The sequence below is a fragment of the Enoplosus armatus genome, chromosome 22 (genome assembly GCF_043641665.1).
Source record: "Enoplosus armatus isolate fEnoArm2 chromosome 22, fEnoArm2.hap1, whole genome shotgun sequence".
In the NCBI taxonomy this organism is placed as follows: Eukaryota; Metazoa; Chordata; class Actinopteri; order Centrarchiformes; family Enoplosidae; genus Enoplosus; species Enoplosus armatus.
In genome coordinates this window covers 17,786,136-17,808,946 of record NC_092201.1, presented here as the reverse complement: position 1 = coordinate 17,808,946, position 22,811 = coordinate 17,786,136, and the positions used below count along the sequence as shown (strand labels likewise).

The 22,811-nt window shown below is 42.6% G+C and overlaps 1 protein-coding gene across 3 annotated transcripts in view; it reads left to right on the top strand.

Moving 5' to 3' along the window:
* The window catches only part of scube1 (signal peptide, CUB domain, EGF-like 1), a 107,671-nt gene that overhangs the window by 58,401 nt on the left and 26,459 nt on the right, over positions 1 to 22,811 (top strand). For 2 of the 3 annotated variants that reach the window (XM_070929224.1, XM_070929225.1), the window contains exons 5-8: positions 2,713 to 2,841; positions 5,693 to 5,809; positions 11,730 to 11,819; positions 18,343 to 18,459. In XM_070929224.1, coding sequence (XP_070785325.1) covers positions 2,713 to 2,841; positions 5,693 to 5,809; positions 11,730 to 11,819; positions 18,343 to 18,459 — 453 coding nt within the window. The remainder of the gene's footprint in view (positions 1 to 2,712; positions 2,842 to 5,692; positions 5,810 to 11,729; positions 11,820 to 18,342; positions 18,460 to 22,811) is intronic. The other variant, XM_070929223.1, reaches the window with a different exon arrangement.

Below are 22,811 nucleotides of genomic sequence, written 5' to 3'. Positions count from 1 at the left end.
AGTTCTTCCCAGAGCTCAGTGATATCTTTGGCTGGCTTTTCCCTCTCTACTAGCCTCTCTGGAGAGCGTTGGCCCTCCGTCTTAGATTTAAACACTGGCCTATTTCAGATATTATTGCCACAGTGTACTCTGTAAATCACCAGGACAGGAGACCACATCAAACAGGCCAGAGTGAATGGAGGGACGGAGCGATCAGAAGACGAGTAGGAGGGATGACCAGCCGTGTCAGTGCTGACAAGAAGAAGCCTTGGATCAGTGACAGCTGAGAAAATGGGCTGAGTAGGGCTTAATTGGTGCTGATGAAGAAGAGGAAATGTGTCCGGATTTGAGTGTGTGAGAAAGTGGGATTTCAGAAATCAGTATTGGTATATAGAGAGATGTGGTTTTTTTTAACCACCAGATTAGTACTCATGTTTTTTCTTTGACACACCTCACCTACAATTATGAGATAAATCATTCACTCCTCTGCCCAGTTAAGCTGGCCTCACACAAGAGGATAATTGGGCAGATTTTGGGTCCGATTCGCACCTCCCAATAATTGCGGAGATGTTCCCGATTGGCTGGTCTGAACATATTGTCTGCCCAAATTATCCTATAGTGTGAGGGGTTTACAGACATAATCTATATGTTAGCGACAGAATCGGAGTCTCCCCATTTCCAATCCTAAATGGGTTGATATTGAATTGATATTTCATTTAAGTTTGATATTTGTGACATGAAATCCTGTAGTGTGAAAGGAACAGCGACGGAATATTGAGCAGAAACCTGCAATAGCCAATGAGATGAGCAGAATTGGGAAACGTCACCAACCGGATGTTGCATACTTGTGTAGAACAGAAACTTGTCAGCTTGTAGCAGTAGCTTGCACTAGCCTCGTTTGAGACTAACAGTGAAGCTTTATTTCGTGCTGCAAAATGTATAAACAATGCTAATTCCGCCTTCTCGGCCATGGCTTCATCCACTGTTTTTTTCTCTTTTTCTGTTTTTTGGTGCAAAACATAGCACACACAAGTACAGCCAGGTGTCCGCCTCCATGTTTATTTTATTCTGAAGTCACGTCTGCGTTCTTACGATTAAATATTACAAATGGTTTAAATCTGTCGTTATGTTTGTGGTCTCGCACGTTTTTTAAGATTTGAAAATCCTCTAATGTGCATCAGCCATTACAGTACAGAGCAGCCTCCTAACAGCAAGTCAAGTGTTGCTCTGCGCACAATGTGCATTGATTAGACTGACAAAATAAAGCTCTACTCTGGGGCGTCTAGACTGACAAGTCAAGGGCTTCATCCTCTGGGGACCATGAATACATGTACATAATTTGTACAATTATGGAAATACATCCAATACATGTTGAGATATTTCAGTCTGAACCAAAGTGGTGGACTGACTGACAGAAGAACCAACTGTTTGTCTGTCAACCGTTTGTCTTCACGGCCCATATAAAGTCCAAGCAGGACAGCCAAATTCAAATTCAATGTGTTGCTATAGCAAAAGCATCCATCAACATGAGGGACAATGTATATGTTGCTCCTTATGTTGTTATGGGTGTCATGGTCCAAACTTACCTGATGGCTAGCTAGCTTTTATTATCTTAATAAAAAATGTTTGTCTTGTGCCTGAGTTTTGCATGAGGTGCATCTTGGTATGCAACAGTAGGATAGAGCCTAACATACATACAGTATATGCTTGATACATGTATATATGCTGTAGCTGCAAGTGTTACTTAAACCTTTTTTTGGCAACTTGGGCCTTTTTAGTTGATATTGGGAACTTGTTAGCAAACAGCTGCTTATTTACACCTCCAGCAGTTACAAAGCAACATAATCCTTCATTTGGAGTGGTGTTTGTGTCACCTGATGAATGTAAGTCCAATATTCACTCTCTTTTAGCTCTGTTTTTGGTCTCTACCAACTCCTGAGGGAAATATCTGGCTTTTGAGCTGCTAAATGCTCCACTGTTCACCAGCTAGTCTCTAACTGTGTCTGTCTGCTGTTTGCTGCTGAGCAGGCAGTGTAGAGTGGCTTTTTACAGCCTTTTCCCTGAAAACAGCTACTGCTGTGAGAGTGCCGTTGTGGGCCGGAGAGCTAAAAAATGAGCCGAAACTCTCTCTAAAGCTCAGATTTGGGTCGTTCAGTATGGCCACAGTAGGCATGATGTCCATAACGTGGCATAGACATATCACGGTCGAGCAAAACCTTAAAAGCCCTAAAAATGTATTTTGTCATTCAGCTTCTTACTTGGAGTGATGGGTTTTTGCATGGACACAATCTTTTCTGCCGAAGTTAGAAGAGTTATACTTGTTTTCACATGAGTTCCTTTTTTTCTCTGTGTTCTTCTTATCGGTTTGAAGTGAGTGGGCCTGATTTAGATGGGGATTTCATGTATTTCCCTGCACCAATCAGGAGTTTGCAAGATTTGAAGTTGGTGGGTTGTTTTGTCACTGTCAATTTAATCAGATCAAACCACACTCACACAGCAGATTAGAGTGTTTGAGTGATCATAAATCATAACTAAAGATGTTTTTATACCTCTGACTGCTGCTTATGTAGTCATGAATATTTAATGTTATAGAGAAATACTTACGATTTGATGCCAAGTTTCAGAGGCTTTCTTTTTTCTGTTTTTCATAACTCACTTGTCAGCTGTGTTCTCTTCTGTGCAATCAGACAAAAGCTTTAAAAGGTAATTAAACTCTCTCTGTTCCCTGTACAGATGGGATGAACTGCATGAACAAGGACCACGGCTGCGCACACATCTGCAGAGAGGCTCCAGGCAAAGGCGGGGTGTCGTGCGAGTGCCGTCCTGGCTTTGAGCTAGCCAAAAACCAGAAAGACTGTACATGTATGTATCACACCTGACCTCAGTGCTACAACACATCCCCACACTGACACACACACCCATCCCAGGAAGTGACTGTGCTTTTAGGTCAACCTTTGGTCTCCGATTTATTTGTCGGGTTTGATTACATTTGTTCACATTAAATGAGCAGCTCACAGACGTTGGATGTCTTGAAATCCTACATGTAGTCAAATGTACTTTTATGTAAGACTTCTGTCATCTGTTAAGCTTTAGTCAATTGACTTGTCACTTTATTTTACGACTCACATGGCAGCAAGGCATTAACACTTTCATAGACTTGATTTTATTGCGGTTGCACACTGATGCGATGAAGGATCTAAACTGTTCCTGTAAAAAACATCTGTAATAGCAATGATGGACAAGTTCCAGTAGGCCTTCAGCGGTAAAATATGAGGGTGGACATTTAATACCAAAATCAGTGAAGCGTTTCAGGCCAAGCTGAAGGTGCTGAAGGATTCAGTAGAGAGAATTCATGTCTCTAACCCCCCTTTGCCTCTCCATCCCTGTTTCTCACACTTCATGCCGAGTGCCTGCAGCCATGGAATTTAGGGCTGCTGCTTTTGAGGGGGAAAAGTAAGCTTTTAGTTACACTTTGTTTGGCAACACATCTTGTTCTTCTCTCAGACAGTGAGAGTGTAAAGATTGTGGAAGCCTCTGAAAGGCTCTAATGTGTCCCCTGCTATAGTAAGATTTCATTAGTGGCGAGGGACCCAGTGGACAGTAGTGAACCAGTGATGAAAGAAACACGTCCACACACACATGCACACACACTATGGGGGGTGAAAAGGGAGAACAAGAGAACAAGACGGAGAACAAGACGCACGTACGCATGGACGTATAGTCCATGCGATTATCTACTAAAAGTCCCACTTTATGTGTATGTATGTGCAAATGTGTGTGCTCAGTACAATTCAGCCATGCACACGCACTTGCATGCACATGTGACTCTTAACCCAGGATTCAGCTGCAGCAGCAGGTGAACACTGTTATATCAGAGGCAGCAGGTTAACGTATTTTATCCAGCAGAATCAAATAGGATGTGTTAAAAACTTACAGGCTTTTTTAATTGGATTTTATCCACTGCTTTTAGCCTGTCCTTTTGAGGTATAATATTGATATTTTTATTATATACAGTATATATATATATATATGTCTGTCTCTTCCGCTCCGTTTCAGTACTATGGACAGCGCTGCACCTCCTCACCCTCTGATTTAGACAACATTAAATATTACACAAAATGTGCTTACAGATTTTGATTGTGACAATGGAGGTGCCGGATCCAATCACATAGGTGCCGGTCCTAATCTGGGGAGGTCCTGAATCCTGTTCCGGCAGGATCCAGCACAAACGAAGCCCTGGGTCAGAATATCAATAATAGACTAATAGTTATTTATTGCCTATAATTAGGGCAAATTATTTTCCTAGTTTCATTGATTTATTTATATTTATATTTATTATGATTTATAGTTTGTTAATAGATACACTAATTAAATTAGATAAACAGGTGGTTTCTGCTGCCTCTGTGATAATAGTGTTCACCTACTGCTGCAGCTGAAGCCTGGGTTTGGAGTCACACGTGTGCAGGCATGTGTATGTGCATGGCTGAGTTGTACTATGCATGCGTGCGTGATTAGTACAACCACTTCTCTCCTCCTTTTAGCGCTTTTTCTGTTGCCCACATTCTTTGCCTCCTTCACTCTCCGCTTCATCTTTTCTCCTTTTAATTTCTTGCCTACCACCCTCTTTTTTATCCCTAGAGTCACCAAAAGCTCCAAAAATTGTCCAGATTAGGTTAGGGAACTGCAAAATTTAGGACAAGCTCCAGAATGTCAAATGTCTCACATAGTTGCTGTTTGACAAATCAGACAATGTTTATTATGGCACACTCCATCTCAAGAGTTTGTGGCCCGATACAAAGTATTACTTAGCAGGCTGTTTTAGGGCCAAGGAAGTAAAGTTTAAACCTGTTTTTCTGGTGGATAAGGGCTAAGGTTAATAGCTCAAAGAAAAGTTCCAGCAGTGAAATCTCCTTGTTACAGTCTCTTTCTTTCAATCCCCCATCCTGTCTTTGTGACTTCTCTTACTCGCTCTTTCACATTTCATCTCTGGTGTTGTTCACATTCTTTCTATTTTTCTTTTTTTCTCAAGAAAGAATTTAGAAAAAGTAACTCTTTCTCTTTCCCTTTCCCCCCCTTTCAACCTCAGGAAGTGTTCCAGGAACTTAGGATCTGTAGCTGCTTTTCAAACACGGGAACCTAGTGCCAGTTTACAAGGGACTAGTATCATGGTTTTGGATATGAAATGATGATTTTTGCACAGAATCTATGTGCACTATGACTTTTGGTTCTTTCTCTATTTTTTCCATCTAACCCTCCCCCCATCTTTATGCTTCCTTCTCTTTATTCTCCTTCTCTCCCCTCTTTCCCTTCTCTCCTCCTCATCCAGTTTTCCCTCTACTGTAACCCCCCCCCCTTCTTTAACATCCTCTCTCTTTCTCTTATTCTTGCTTAGTCCGCTTGCTCTGTATTCTTCTAGTCTAATTTTTCTGCTCGATGTATCTCCCTCACCCCTTTCCTCTTCATCTCTCTTTCTATCATTCCCTCATAATCTCCCTCTCTCTCTTCATCCTGTTATGACCCACTCACCTGTCATGTCAGGCCATATTTCTGGACAGTAAAATACCCCTCTGGGGCTTCTGTCTGGTAGATTAACATGTCATCATTGTATCTAAATAAGGAATTAGTGGACACTTAAAATGTCATGAGCTATGTGTTACGTATAGCATATACAAGCCAGGAGTGAGACTCGAATGTGTGTGTGTGTTTTTTTTAGTGACGTGTAACTATGGAAACGGCGGTTGCCAGCACACATGTGATGACACTGACACAGGGCCAGTGTGTGGCTGCCACCAGAAGTACGCCCTGCACTCAGACAGCAAGACCTGCATCGGTGAGTGACAACTAAGATGGCTTCTCAGTTCACACACACACACATACACACACACACATACCCTGAAGCCCTCACAGCTGTTTCACTGTAACATATGTTGTATGATAGAAGGTCCTGAATAGTTTCAGTGTAGAGAGATGATTTCAAAGACGAAAAGTAACAAAATGTAAAAGTGTGGTGTTGGTGGTGAGGTGGCAGATAGGTCATCTCCCAGCTCCCTCAAATTTCTTCTCCTCTTCCCCAGGCCTCGTCTTATTTAAACACTTGGAACACAAAAAGAGACAGGGAGCTGCTCACACTAAACAGAGAATGATCTGCTCATCCAGCTTTACCCTGATTTATAAATATGATCTATCCACACTCTCAATAATACCAGTACAAACATGGATGAGACTCAGTTTCATTGTAGCCCCACTGCTGTTAAGACATGCTGTCAGTGAAAAGAAGTAAGAGTGAGACCTTATTCAATCAATGCCTTGTTGATGAAAGCTGTAGTCCAGCTTCATGCGCACACACATCTTACCTGCAATAGTAGTTTAAACAATTCTCTTATTATGTATAACCCTGTTATTCAGCAGCTGAAATCAAGTCATTGCTCACAATAGGTGCAAGGATTTCAAAATTAGACCAAAGTTGAAAATTGCCAATGTGACTTCTACAATAGCATGAATCTGCTTTGCGTGCTGCAGATAGTACCTTGTTTAATTTCAGGCAGCTATTAAACTTCTCCTTGAGGTTCATCTGTTCTCTCCATATCTTAACCAAGTAGTCAACCTAGCAGCTAGCTTGACGACTGGGGGAGTGGGCTTTCTTGTCCTGAGCTGAGCCTCTCAGGCTGCTGACACATTCTCCACCAGTAGGACTGAGAGACTGGTGGAGCTTTCACCTTGGATGTAAACCGCTGCCGTAGAGGTGTAATTCATGGCAGTGTTCCAGTGTTAAAGATTTCAAATGAAACAAAAAACTAACATGTCACTTTTGACAGCTTTAAAAATCTTAAAAATACAAATATATATTTGTCTATCTATTTAATATCCAATGGTTAAGAAAGAGGCAACACTTTCCTTTTGGAGACAGAACCAAACTGCAGAGTATTCAGTAAATCAGGATGCACGAGCTACAAATACAACACTACTTCTGAGTCTCTGTCTCCATCTTCTCTGCCACGTAAGCATCTATGTGTCAAACACACAAATGCTATGATAATGCCCACAGTAAGTCTTGGAGGGATTATCACAGTGGTAAAGTGTCAGGGCCAAGGAATGAGCAGGCTGGTGGAAAATGAATGACTCTGAAAAACACATTCATCATGTCAAAACTCAGTTGACTCAGTGAGCCCAGCTAGCAAGCAGCAGGCAGCTCTCTCTGCCCAAATGGGTCATTTGTACATATGACTGTCAACAGAAGAGAAGAGTGGGATATTCATTTTCATCTTGCTATTTTTCTTATCAGTAGAGGATGACCTCCACCAGGTAAGTGGAGTTGTTCATAACTCTGTTTTCTTCACCTCCTTCCTGCTAATATAAATGGAAGAAATAGTTTGTAGAGAATTTTTTTCATTACCACTTTGTTCTCGTAGCCAGTCTACTGCAGCTTGCTCCAGTCACAGTTTGAGTATATTGGCATTGAGAGCATGTAATCTATGGAGCCCGGGCAGGTCTTAAGGTATTGATCATTTGTGCGCACAAATTTGTCATTTGTACCCTCATATTAATAATTAGTGTGCAGAAATTAGTTATTTCTTCACTAAAACGAATCAACCAATCAATTAAAATTTTTATTCCGTAAAATTATAAAATTCATTCATTGTAGAAGTAGGTGCTCAAGTGAGACAGACTTGTTGCCTGAATTTGATTAATAGGATTTAGCAATCATGTTCGGTCCATTTGTCCTCGCCCCTGGACAGTCTTTCTCATACAGTTTTGATGCTACATTGGATGTTGCTTCAGAAGTTGTAGTGTACTTTTGCTGACCAGCTTTGATTGGTGGCTGCTCAAATCTTCCTGTATAAAGCAGTACAGAGTAAACAAAGTGGTCAGGTCACACACAATCTAAATGGGACATTGAATACAATTTTATGTTGATTTTAGATTATGGTATGCAGATGTATTTCACATGTTGGCAACATAGTGTTTCTGTCCTTCTACTTTGTGGTGGAATTATTAATTTGAAGGTATAAATAAACTGTGCGCAAAACTCAAAAAATGTACATCAATATGTACGGGCTCAGGTAAGAGCAATAGTCAGCTCTGTTAATAACACATATACACATGAGTGATTTTGGCTGAGGTGGCTTGTCCAAAACACAATTCAACATTTATGGTCATTTTTTAAGAAGTGGGCCGTACATTGTAGCACTCTAAGTACCTATGGACATATGTAGGCATACATTGAACGACTCATTTGAACTCTGAGGTAACAGCTCTTCTTCAGTTGGATAGAGGAGAGCAAACGCCTTTGAATTCAGGTGGCTAACAAAGAAAGGTCTCTCTCCTGCAGTGTGGTTTGTCAGGAGTGAGAACGAAATCCACACCAATTACAGAAAACCTCCCAAAAATCCGGGATTTATGGGTATAATGAAATGGAGGTTGACATCTGATAGCCAGCTGTTCCTCAAACTTGGAAAGTTTAGCATGACAAAGTGAACCAAGACCAAACCACAGTCTGGACTGGTGTCTTATTTGGCTATTTCTTCATGATTGATACAAAAACCACAAAAGGTGTTCATAACAGTTCACTCTAGGCAGAAAGCCTTGAAACAGGAATTTGTTTTGACTTCCCTGCTGCCAGCATGGCTAACCTGGCAGGATGACAGGTCACCAAATCTCTGTCCAATTAATGAGCTGCTTGGGAGTCCATGTGACTTTTGTTTACAAGTTCTGGTTCATTTGTAATGGGGCAGTGTAAACCTTAATGAACCAAAAAAAAATCAAGTAAACTTTTCCACGTGGTTAAAACCAAAGAAAACACAATGTAAACTGATGAGATTATAACTACCTGTACATCTAGAAGACACATTAAGTCTGAGAAACATCTCAGAATGATGTCCATGCTGCTGATCACAACATGGAAGCACAATTATCTGATGTCATTTGATGCACTGTCCTTCCTGCTGTGTTGGAACACTGGAAACACCCCCTCTTTCTCCCTCTCTCTCTGTCTCTCTGTCTCTGTCTCTCACCCTCACCACTCGATTATATTGCTGTGCTGCTTTTTAGCAGCACCAGGTTTTGACTGCCGATAACCCCTTTTTCTTCTTATCCAGCTGCTTTGAAGAAGTGAAACTCACCATCAAGTCAAGGCTTCAAAGAGGAAGCAGAGCGAGCGGGAACCCTCCTCTCCCTCCGTTCCCAGTGTCTTGTGTCTTTTCTCTCTCTGTCTCTCTTCCTACTTGATGAGAGAAAAGACCTCTGTGTCTGTGGTCTGACTGTCCCAACTGCTCTATGGACGTACTTTTAACCCCCCACCCTCCCTTTTACCCTTTCTATGTAGCGATGTCCCTCTGCTCCTCCTTCCTTCTCCTTCTCCTCCTCCTGCTTTCTGGTGATAGTACCTGATTGCCTGTCTTGTCTGAGCATCCATGTTAAAACAAAATGGATTAATCCTCAGTGTGCAAGAGGAAAGAGTTACTCTGGGGGTGGGGGTGTGTGTTAGACTCTGTGGTTAAAAACGGACATCTCAATTGCAGCCTGATCTTAGTTAAAGCTCCCACGAAAGCAAACCTTAACCTCCTTCTCCTCCAGCTCTCTCACTACCTCCTCATGCTCCACCTCCTCATGAGTCCCAAACAAAAAGCAACCGACTCGTTTAAACCCAAAAATGACCTCCATGCCTCATCCCCATCCATCAGCCCCCTACTTGCTCCATACAACTTAATAGAGAGGTGGGGACTCTCTCTTCTTCGCTCTTATAACATGTCCACTCACATGTACCACATCGACAACATTTGTACACCACTTCCTCTTTTACTAATTTTTCCGTCCATCTGTCTGTTTGTCTGCTTGTCCAGCTGCATTGGAGAGCCTGCACTGCATTTGTGTGGTTTCCCTTTTTTTCCCCCGTTTTCTTTTTTTTTATTTCCCCTTTTTGAATTGAAGTCCATTTTTATTGTTGTTGTTGTTTATAGCGACCATGGTTCGTCTGTTTCCTTGCAGTGCATTGGTTTTTACCATCCTCCTCCTAGCTGTAGTCGTGTAGAGTGGCTTCCCCCTCCTCGTCTTGTGTAGGTCTGGCTCTCTAAAACATTCCCCCCTCTCTGTGGGCCTCCAACCATAGACTCCCATAGACTCTTTGGGAGCGGGTGGCCGGGACTCCTCTCTTCCCGCCCCTTCTCAACCTGTCTTACACATCCACTCCTCACACACACACACATACTTGCATTTTATCTCCCTCTCTGACAGATTTTTCACACACTCAAGCAAGCAGACGCTCAAAAGCACGCACATTGGTATGCACAAGCTCTCAATTCAACAATCACACTCACATACACACACACACACACACGCAGCCACATTTCACCCATTAGCTGAGCACCAGAAAGCCTCCATTCATCCCTGAGCGTACTTCAGAGAGTCCTCCACTTTGTCCATCAAGCGCCTGAGAGGAGAGAGAGAAAACGGGAGCGGGCTGGGGAAGGGAAGGGACATTAATTACCCCCATATCCAACCCCCCACCCCACCACCCCATAGGACTGTGTGTGTGCATCAAAGCCCAGTCTTATGCGGCAAGTGGCGTCCATTCACAGAGAGATGCTCATTCAGGCCCTAATGACTCAGGCCCAGTGAAAGGCAGCCTCCCTCTCCCAGGCCCAACATCAAACTCACCATCCCCACCACCGCACCACTTGCATGTCATCTTAACAGTGATCCTCTACAACCATGGTCAACCGCCCTCCTCCTTCTCCTACCTCACCTTCACCCCTCCACCCCTCAGACACGGCCACTGCCCTTTGGGAACATGGTTTTTCCAGTGTTGACTGTTAAAGCCAGTTGTGATGTGTTCCATAGACAAACAGGCAACCAGCGCTGCCCCCAGACTACCTCCTTGTGCTTTTTTATTTCTCTGCATGCTCTCCCTACACTCCCCTTTCAAACCCCATTTCTCAGTGTGTGCACCCCTCATATACCGCTCCCATTGTGGACCATGATGATTCTGTCTTGTTTCATCCTTCTCTCCCTTGCTCTCTTTTCCTACTCTGTTCATCATTCCCTCTCAATCATCTTGTCATTGCTCGCTTCTTCGAGCACCTCCCTCTGCTGTTTGACCTCTTGTCCTCCTCCCCCACACCCCCCCTCCTCCTCTTTCTTATCTTCATCGTCACCCCCTTTTTCTTTACTTCTGTCTCTGTGCCCCATTTAAAGCAGCTTGTCTTGGAAATGTTGGACATGGATACTCCCCTCCCCTCTCTTTCTCGTCTTCCTTCTCCATCCTAAAGCAAGGGAATCATTGCTGACAAAATGTGGTTGTTTGATATGGAAGACAGAAACTCCATCGGCAACAACAGCAACGTCAACATCAGAATTCAAATTAACGTTAATTAACCCCTTAACGTTCACCCCAATCCCATTTCATCCCCAAACCCCACACCTCTACTTATCTTTTTTTTTTTTTTTACTTTTTTCATATGTAAGCCCTTCCCCTCCCCTACCCACCTACTTGCCTACCTACCGCTTCATTTTGTAAGCTACACACTGATACTGATCATTTTCATTTATTTTGTTTTGTTCTTTTGTTTGCTCTGGGGGATTTATCATTTGTTTGGGGATTAACACTCTAACAGGGATTTTGGCACTTCTTCATCGCTTCTTGCTTCTTGGCTTTGGTTTTTTGCTCAAACGCCAAGAGGGGCTGAAGGTCTGGTCATTTGGGCTTCTCATTAACCTGCTGCTCACTGTTTGTCCCCTTGTCACTTGTGTTTTAGAGAAAGATGAGGCTGCAATTGAGAGCTCTGAGTTCAATGCCACGTCAGTAGCTGATGTGGACAAGCGGGTGAAACGGCGGCTACTTATGGGTAACTCTTTTCTTCCTCTTTCTATGTGTTGCCATGGCGCTTGTGCTTGTATCCCCGACTCCACTCCTCTCCGTTCCTCCTCGTCCTCCTCTCTCTGTCTTTATTTTTTTTAATCTATTTTTTATTTTTTTTTAGTAAACCTTTGATGCCCACTGTGTCTCCTCCCACAGTCACAGTTGTGTTGCAACTGTATCTAACGTGATGGAAACGGAGTAAAAGAGGTCGCTGTTTTCCTTTAAACCCTTCCTCCCTAACTCTACCTACCAAATGTCTGGATGGCTCTAAGGTTTTCTCAATGACTAACATTTACTTTCCCAGTTGCACCTTACTAAAGTGTTTTGTGTACCATTTCCCTCATTTTTGAAAAACAGGATACCTTACGAGCAAAGCAAAACCCTTGAAAAGGTCGTAGATCCAACTTGTCCAATGATTATGGAACTATGTCAGGGAGGTTTTGTACTGCACTTGGTAGAATATTATATATATTAATATCAAAACTATAATCCTCAGAATAGGCAGTAAAAGTGAGGAACAAAACACCAGTCCCATAATTTGGTGCTGGTGAAACTGTCTCAGACATCCGAGTCATTTCTACTTTAGATCTACTCTAATTCATTTGTTAGGCTTTGTGTTCAATTAGATTAAAGTCAGCAGGTTTGACAACCCTGTGGCCAAAGGATGAAATGTTTGGTCCAAAAACTTTTTTAGACCTCAAATCACATGTTAGACCTCATCTTATGAGATTTTTATCATCAGATGTGTCTTTTAAAATTGCATCATAAACGTCTGTTCTTTTGATGGGATGATTGTGAGTGAAACATGAGACGAAAATAGTCAAATATTGCTTTTGTCTCTGGGGGCTGTATGAAACGCCATCAAGAACCCCTGGGCATCCTTAGACCACATAGAAACTACTGGTCAAACCTGATCAATCTGTTTTTACGTTCTTCTTTAGGTGTTCTAATCTTACTATACATGCCAAGGGATGGCTATTAAGGAAAATTAGAGTACCATGGACTTCTACTTTTAAAAAAATTAGTATGATTTGGTTTCAGAAGGACTGCACCCTGCCACTTCTTGCTTTCAGGTCTTCAATCCATCTTTCAATAAATTAATGATTGTTTTTCTTATGACTTTATCACAGTTTCCCTAAATCAAAAGGGTGTATCAAGTGAAGTTGTGCTTTTTCTGAAGCACTACGTTGGTCCTCTACTCTTTTGAATTTAACCTTTCTTTTATTTTCTAAGACAGAGACACATCAGGAATCCCTCCCAGTATCCAGTACTCCAAACCGATGTGCTGTACAGTCTGTAGTCTATTAAACCACGTTCCATACTTATACAAGTTTCATATCAGCAGGTTCTGGCCAGGAGGAAGAAAGGAGAATTTGGTTTTAGGGACGTTTCCTCGTCCCTCTTCTGTCTTTCTCTCTCCTCCCTCATTTACCTTTTAACTGAATTTTGTATTTCTCCTCACTGGCTAAAACCTAGTTTACCTCCTGTCCAGCATGTCACCTGACCTGATGGTGTTCCACTTGTAACCTGTAGTGTTCCAGGACTGCCCTGCTGTACACCATGTACACCTCAGTGGGATTACATTGGAAAACCTCCCAATCAACCCCATTGAGATCAGGGTCAGCCATAGCAGCACAGCTTGCTAGTGATGCAGTGTGTTGTTAAAGACTTGTTTCAGACTTAAACCTGGTCTAAGGTTTGAGAGGCTCTGTGGACACTATGACATCCAGCTTAATTCCATATATATATTGTAATTGCCTCCAGGTTTCTGAATGATTTGATGCCCACTGGTTGCCAACAAATCTCCCTCATTATACTTCAAAAATTTGCACAGATAGGAATAACAAAATAGTTCACAACAAAATGAAAATTAATTTACTCATGTCAGCCAAAACTCTGTTGAGGTTGACTTCACCATTAAACATACAGCAAGTTGGACTGATGTTAAATGTGAAACTTATATGCAGCTTCTGTGAATCCTGAAAGAAACTGAATTTCATGAGAGCAGTGCTACTCATCATGGCGGCTGTAGCTCAACAGGTAGAGCTGGTTTGATCCTCGGCTCAAATCGAAATGTCCTTCCCCAAATTGCTTGCATGGTAGCTTGCTGCCATCGGTGTGTGTGTGTGTGTGTGTGTGTGTGTGTGTGTGTGTGTGTGTCTGTGTGTGTCTGTGAATACGAGGCAAATTTGTGAAGCACTTGGGATAAAAGTGCCCTGTAAAAGTTCATGCAGTCGAAACAATATCCCACCATGTCTTCAAAACCCAATCTCAAGTTGTAGCGGTGTCATAGACATGTTGAATTTGCCCTGGAACTCATGGACAAGCATCAGCACTAATTCATGTCCTAGTGTATTTTGATACTAACCTGACCCTAACCCTAAAAGTGAAATAATCAGTGGTGTCTGTGTTTTAATGAAACATTTCATGTTTGAGTCTGTGTTTACCTCCATCATGCCTATGTGCATGAATGGACACGTGTGCATGCACGTGGTTGCTGAGAGTACAGAGGCCATCCCAGTGCTGCACTGGCCTGAACAGCATCAGTATGTTAGATTTGACACTGCTATCAGTTTGTCTGCTTCCTCTGACACGCGGCGCTCCTGTCTCTGCTCCCACTGCCATCACACTGCGCAGACAACACGCTGATCAAGACAAGTGGAACTGAAACCAAGGCTCTAATGAAAAGGTGGCTATAGAAAGAGAGAGAGAGCAAGGCGGAAAGGAAAGAGAGGGCTGAGGAGAGGCGGGAGTGTGGGCGACTTTATTAAACAAATTTCATGATGTTGATATTGAAGGAATAGTTAAATCAGGAGCCAGGTTCTGGACACAGCAAAAGAGAGACTCAATGGTGCTATAGTGGCTCAGGACAGACGGAGCTAAGCTGTGTGTACAGTAGGTATATCCATATAGTGTTATTACAGGCCAGAGCTACACTGATTGACAGCTGATTTAGGTTCCCATCACTGGGCAAAATTGGATCTTGTTGAGTGCTGAAAGGTGATCATGCTCCTCTCACCTTTTTACAACAGTGCAGCAGTTGCTGTTAGTTGGCATGATGCTTTAGTATACACAGTGCACATGATTTTCTCTCTCATGCTCTCCAGCTTTAATCAATAGAACATGTGTCCTCCTCTCATGGAAAGAGCAGTTTGCAGCGGTCAGCATTTCCATACGAGAAGTGTGACAGACATGTGTATACTTACTGTCTTCCCTCTCGTTCCTAGTTCCCTTGCTGACATATTGTAATCATGGCTGATGAAGTTGCCGCCCTTGTTCAGTCAGCAGGAGGAGAGTTGTATTCAATTCTTCTAGAGTCAAAGCACCCAGTGGCTGGTCTCTATCATCTAAGTAGCCCTAATAAACTACATTTAATAATGCTAACAGTCCCAAAAGTAGAAATCTTATGCACAACAGTGAACAAACAATTTAAGTCATTTTATTATCTGGGTGAATAAAATGAATGGACATGATGTTCAAGTTCATTACTGGTGAATTTATAAGTTAACCACAAAATTGCTAACATATTTCAAAATCCAGGTGACATGCGACAGTTGCAAGTATATAACTTTTTACTTGTTTTATCATTTATCAAATACGTTCAACAAAAAATAAGTGAAAGTGAATGAAGTGTGGGAATTGACTCAATAGTCAATTACCCAGAATAGATAATTAGACAGGAAATAGACTTATTTGCTTTCAAGCTGAGAGTTAGATGAGATTGATACCACTCACCTGTCTGTCTGTGAATATGATGCTGCAGTCCGGAGGCAGTTAGCTTAGCTTAGCAGAGCATAAAGACTGATGGGAAAACATCTAGCCTGGCTCTGTCCAGAGTTTATGGAATCTGCCTACCAACATTTCTAAAGCTCACATATTACATGTTATATCGTGTGTGTTTAACAACCAAAGTGTAAAACTGAAAAGTTGTACCTTTACAGGGGAATTCTCGGCCAAGTGCAGTGACTTTGTGGAATCTTGGTGTCAGGTGATGTTGCTAGTCAATCAACACAGACTCAAAATATATATATTGTTTTTATCAGTGAGCTTTAGAGATGCTAGTAGGCAGATTTTATTACCTTTAGAAGAACCCAGATCATCAAACTTTTGAAAAGAAAGTGAAAAAAGTGTATTTTGCTAAATGTGGAACTATTCCTTTAGTCTTTGTCACATTTGATTCTAGACATCTCTGCAAGAGCAAAATATCCAATGATATATCAGTGTTTATTTGGAATAAAAAGAATAAATAAAATAAAAAAACACAAAACACAAGTAGTCTACGTATGTTTTATTGCTTTAGTTACTCACACATAATCAGCAGCTCATTCGCATTTGCTGAATTTTTCCATTCACTTTGTGAACAGTGTCAGCAAAAAATTAAAACTACTAGTACACTCTTTTTGCACACTCTTTGTGATGACATAAAAGGTGGGAGAAATCAAAACAAACAAACAAAGCTATGTGATCAGGATCCATTACTGGTGATTCCGGTCCTCATGAGAAACAAGTTACATTCAGAAAGACACACACACACACTCACACAAACCAGGCTAGGAGAGAAATATGCAAGGTTAGATGGAGGGTATAGAGGCTTTGAGAGGGGGCTCAGGGGGGTACGGGGGTCTTGTTCAGCATATCAATCAGTCCAGGCGTGCATCTGTGTTCCCGCACTCAGTCTGGCCCTGGGGCTGGATTGGGCGTGGCCTGGAGAGAGTGGCTCTGAGCACGGCTGTGCTCACCCTCAGCTAATGATAGGGCTCACTGTACTCGGTATAAATCACTCTGACCTATAAACACCACCTCCACACGCACATGCACATATACCTTTACACTCACACAAAAAGTCTTATTGACTGTGTACACCTGTGCAGGCTCATAGACCTTAAGCTTAAGTTATTAATTCACTTATCAATACACATTCTCACACACACTTGACAGAGGAGAGGGGACAGGGGTCTGCTGCCGTACCCTACAGGGCCCATCAGACAGACTGCCTGGATGATGGATTGTCTCTCCTTCCAGCCTTCCTTCCTCTTTGCTGTTTTTGTACAACGCAACATCTATGAAACCCCCTGCCCCCATTCAAAAATACTTCCACATTTAAGACAGTTTGGAATTTGAAATAGTTTGCTATCTGGCCCCAGAACTTCTCCAGAGAGAGAACTAGACATGAAAAGGATTGCAAATGTTGGATACAGAGCTTTGACGCATAAACACAGCGAGGAACAAATGGCGGCTGGAAAACAGAGATTAAGGGAAGAAGCCTTGAGATTGATGTTGTTTGGACCTGCATGAAGAAACACAAACAAATCTACAAATACCTTCCTGTTTCATGATAGAAAGCATCAGCCATCTTGGCTCTGATGTGTTTGTGACTCTGCATTCTGAAAGGGCATTATGCTAATGCCTTGACCTCTAGATGTGGATGTGTTTGCCAGCCTGAAAGGGCTTTTCCTACGTCCCTCTTCGCTTCTCTCAGGCACACAGTATCCTGGCATTTTAATTAAATGGGAAAAGCAGCCAAAAAGGAGGAGAACATCCTCAATTTACATGTTGCTGTTGTCCAGCAAAAGCCTTTGAATTCAAAATGTCAACTTTGCAGCAACTTAAGAACATTTATTTGATGTTGCTATATATTAAATTTAACCCATTTGGAGAGAAATTTCTTCACTCCTAATTTATGTACTCACAGCAACAAGTAATATGTAGGACTTGGATTTTCTCTGGAATTACTGAAGTCAATGCCACCAAAAGCAGAATAGTTACTAAGTGAAACTTCCTTATTAGGTGCAGTTTTATTGAATCCCTTTCAACAAACATGAGTCAACGTCAAATTTCAGCCTCCTCAGCACTTCTTGGGGCCCATTGGGAAAGTGTGTGCTGAGCTTTGCTAAAGCAACAGCGGCTGGGCAGGTGAGCTAGAGTTACCATGAGCTCGTGTTTGTTTTGGGATCAGCTCAGGCAATATTCACAAGTCCGAGCAAACCTTATCTGCGCCACGTACAAGAACATTTTTCTGGAGAAAAATATACACGCCGGTCCTGTCAAGTGTGTTCTAGACTTACAGCACTCAACCTTGCACTAACTTTATTTTCCTATCTACTTACCTTAGCCGTACCTTTTTATTTGCGTTAACTAATTTCTTGTCACGTTTGGAAACAGGACCGACCTTTGGGCCAAAGAGTTCTTCATCCTCCTTTATCAGCACAGTGTCATGTGTTTTTGTAATGTAATGTATGAACACTGTATTTATACAAAAATGTCTCTACTCATGAAAACTTGGGTGTTGAGATGTAATTTCTTTGTCTGTGTGTTGACAAAGCTACATGAGAAAACACAAGTATACATTATAGTGCTGTTGTTTGTGTATTCTTCTACTGCATGAAGCTTTGTCTCGACCCACATCACCTTCAGTGTCTAGTTTCTTTTTCCGAAGCAGGGGTCACATGTTAACACCCCCTTCTTCTCTTTCTCCTTCTCTTTTTCCATCTCTGTGCTGCCATCTGCAGAGACTTGCGCCGTGAACAACGGCGGTTGCGACAGGACATGTAAAGACACGGCCACAGGGGTGCGCTGCAGCTGCCCTGTGGGATTCACCCTGCAACCCGACGGCAAAACCTGCAAAGGTCAGTAAATAAGTGTGGGAATAAACATGTGTGAGGCCTGTAAGCCTGCTGTGAGGGTCAATGGCGCACAGCTGATGTTCACTGAGTACTCTGTTTGTGCACCTGAGCCTACTGTGACTGGTGTCTGAGTGATCTAGAGCCAAACCCAACCCCGCCCTCCGCTTCACTTCCAACTAAACGCAGCTCCGGTCGCGGTCCCTGCCACTGCTGCCGCCCGTTGTTGTTGATTTTGCAGCCGAGTATTTGTCCACTTCCGACAGCCCATCGGTGACGTCAATGATGGTGATCCAAGGCGAAGGCCACCACAGCGTGGGCCTAAACTTCCCAAAACATATTATTGTCGTGTTTTGGCTTTCTTCTAAACAAACAGCCTCGCTGAATGAAGCTGGCCTGTGGGTTGAAACTGAGTCTTCACAGGCAGCGATGCTTCATTCTCCTCAGGGCTGGGTAACGCAGCATTGAGTGGGCTGTGAGTAGGTAGGAGGAGGCATTCTGTTGTGGTGTTTGGTCACATGTATAAGGACATATGGTTCATTTTAAAGGGTACGTTCACATTTTCTGTCTGTTCTAAAACTATACTCACAGGCCCATAAGTACAGTGAAGAAGTTATTGGTTGCTGTTATTGTTCCTCCTGTTCATAGTAGCTGTAAAAAGATCTCTTTCAACCACGATTCCAATGTAAAAGATTGGTTGACAAAGTTTACAGTCCTCGCTCCCGGCAGACATGTCTAAATTCGATCAATCTAGTCATTATCTTCAAAATGGACTGTGGGACAATATTTTGTTTTCCCTCCATGGAAGCCCAGCAAAGACAAAGTGTTCAGGGAGACAAAAAGAGGCAATTTTATACTTAAAAGACTGCAACAATACCCACTTGATTAGTATAACTCTGCTCCAGATAAACTTTTGACTACATTTTTGCATTGGATGTGTGTTTGCGAAATGAGTGCCAGTTTAAGAATGTGGCATGTAGGTGTGTGAAATCCTGGAGCCGGAGCTGTCTCAGGCCTGGCAGGCAGACGACATGTCGGCAAACTTTGAGATGTTTGAACAGTGAGGCCCACGCTGGCCACTGTCTCTCTCTGTCTCTCTCTCTCTCTGTCTCTCTCTCTCTCTCTCTTCCACCATGACACACACATACACACGCACACTCACCCAGACAGCATCATCCAGCTGCAGATGCAGTAAATACTAGAATTGACTTGCAAATGTACTCGTACTCAACTAGAAGATAGGACAAATCAGTCTGTTCCCAATTTGAAGCTTTAAGTACAGCACAGGAATAAAAAAGGAGGTTACATCAATAGATATTAACTCTTGAGATGTCTCTTTTTTTTGTTTATTCACACTATAACCCAAAAAGGATCATTATGTAAAAGTAAGCGCTTAGGTGATAGAGTGTGATGAGCATCCTTTTCAGATGTGAATGGATTGCTTTTGAATGCTTTTTGAATTCAGATGCCTAGCCACAGGGTTCTTTTGATCGTTTGTGCATATGGGTCTTGCAACAGCATGTTGTTTCTCCTACATAAGCCAAGCCACAGGGACATTTGATCATGAAGATTAAGTTTTTTGTATTACAATTCATGATATTGTTTTTTGGGTTTTTTTTGTTTGTTTTTTTGCTAGAATGCGGATGAGTTAATGTGACATTGTGGGCACTGTGCACTCTTGTAGTTGCCATCTGGAATGGCCGACAAGAAGTGAGTTGTTGGTCTCGTTTGTAAACTTGATCTTTGAACATTGATTTAAGATGTGTGTCTGTCTATACATTGCTTGTTTGACAATGCCTGACGAAGATGATGAGAAGATGCACACTAAAAAAACGACATCACGCAAGTGTAATTTATTTGTTGATCCTCCATCCACCCAGACCTGCTCTCTTCATGGACTTTGTCACTTTAAGATAACATCACCTGTTACGGCCGTTAGAGGGCGCTGTCACTTGAACATGAACAAATGTTGTTTTGGGGCACTTGCTGAGACCTCTGATGCGATCGTTTTTCATATTGAAAAAGAAAAAGCCCTGTTCGTGAGGCCAAGCATCTGGCTCTAGCAGCCCATCTAGCAGCATCGTCTGCTGACAGGCATGTAACACTGCAGTTGCATGCTGGGAGAACATCTCGCCTGCTGCTCTGATGTCAAGTTCAAGCCCAGCAGCTTGTGCGAAAACTTCCACTCTGTCTCCCCAGGTGATTTGTAGTCCTGACAGAAGAGGTGGAAAGATGAAAAGTTGAGTGGGGAAGATGGATAGGAGTGCGGTCCAGCTGTGCCCCACCCACATAATTTGGCTGTGGATCAGCCCAGGGGCTTCATAAATCCCAGAACAGGGAACAGGGCTGAGGGGAGCTGAGAGACATAGAGCAGGCAGTGCACATCGATCACTATCTATCACCCGGGCACCAAGCAGGAAAACACAAACTCACACACTGAAACATTACTGCTGCTGTTTGTAACTCAGCTGGACCATGACGTGCAGGACTTCTAACCCTGTGGGGAGGTGTGGGTTGACTGATCAACTCCATCTTTTTAAATTACAAGAGTGAGCCAGTAATCAAACATCCATATCTGGACAATCTGTTGGATCCTGGGTGGAGCTGAGGTGGTAGGAGCATGTGGCAACCACATCAAGGCTGAAAGGGTTGTCACTGCCTTTGTTTGGCAAGATGTATTGACTTTGTATCTCCCACTCACTTTAGAGGATGAGTTCACCCAAATTAACAAATGTATATTTTCAGTCTTATCTCTAATGGTGTATATCCAAACAGATAGTTTTGCTCTCATTAGTCCAGGTTTTGACTTTCCACAACCAATGCCCCATGACTCTGGATAATCTGCAGAACACACGATGAACAGTTTTTGTTTTCTACTGAAGAAAATGTCCCTATGTGGATCAACAGGGACATTGTTGCTGGAAATAAATATGTTGCTTTAATTTTTCAGTTCGCTCCCATTGTGAATCTCATATACTATCTGCATGGCTAGATATCAGTAGAGGGAAGTGAGAAAATATTTGTTTTTTGTAGTTTGGATGAACTGACCCTTTAATACAGTCCACGTTTTCATTGTAGTCTGGATCTGGTAGCCACTGGAGGGACTTCACATGGACTTACACATTCAGTCTATTCCATTGATGCATTTTTTGTTAGACAACAGGCAGCATAGAGCAGACAGAAAATGAGGGGAGTGAGAGATGGGGATGAAATTATTTTAACAGGGGATGTTGCAGTAGCATGGTCAGTGTCTTAAACCCCTAGGCCACCAAGTTGCTCCCATCCATCTGCCTTTGTTGTTCAGGGTGGAGGCTATCCATCCAGTGGTCAAAAGGCAGGTTACATCCTGGACAGGTTCCCATCTAACATGCATAGAAACACATTCACATCACCTAAACTGCATGTCTTGGAGCTGGAGGAAGCTGCCAATGTATTCAAACATAGAACAATCTTGCTGTAAGGTGACTGTCCACTGAGACCCTGTGCTTCCCCTGCTTTAGGTCCCAGCTTAATTTAGCTGGTAGCACCTATATAACACCACGACCATTTTATTCACCTTCCACTCTGTTAATGTATCAACTCTGGTTTTCAATTTAATCTCTGTCATTTGCCTGGAGGCCGTTTCTCCCTGTTGGAGTAAGTTTGGGCTTTAGTCCTGTCTTTATTGACGTAACAGCATTCAGTAAATCCGAGTCCTTCCAGTATGACAGAGTCTTCCTGTAACCTTGACGACAGCACACACAGCTTGCAGTGGCTGTCTTAGACTCAGCTAATCAATATCTTCTGCTGAAGCCCATACGTGCGTGTTTTTTCTGGGAATATGTCGACTCCTGTGGCACATATAATCATAGTTGTTTTAGGAGTGTATTGTAGTGCACAGACTGGAGTAGAAATACTGGCATTTAGCAGTTTACTTAACATAGTAGTTAGAGGCAAGATAAGTGCCATGCTGTGAGGTGGTCTCATCTAATGTGCCACTGAATTGCTTGATAGAGACAGACAGCTCTCTCTCTCTCTCCTTGTCTGCTTCTACCTCACTTAAAGCCAAGGGGATGTGCCCTATCATGCCTGTCTATCATAATCATTTCAATATAAACTATGTAGGGCATGTTTAAAACCCACCAGTCCGATAAACGCCCTTTCATCTGTGCTGACAGACGAGGCGGTTCAGCCTCTCACGATGACAGACACGCCAACCCGAGGAGGCGTTTCATCACGGGGCTCTCGTGCCGACAACTGAGGGAGAGAGACACACAGAAGGAGAGAGGGAAGAAGTTTTGGTTTTTTTTTTTGAAAACTTTCCAGATGTTTGATTAGAAGGTGCGCATGGGAGGTTGGATGAGTTACTGTACATGTGT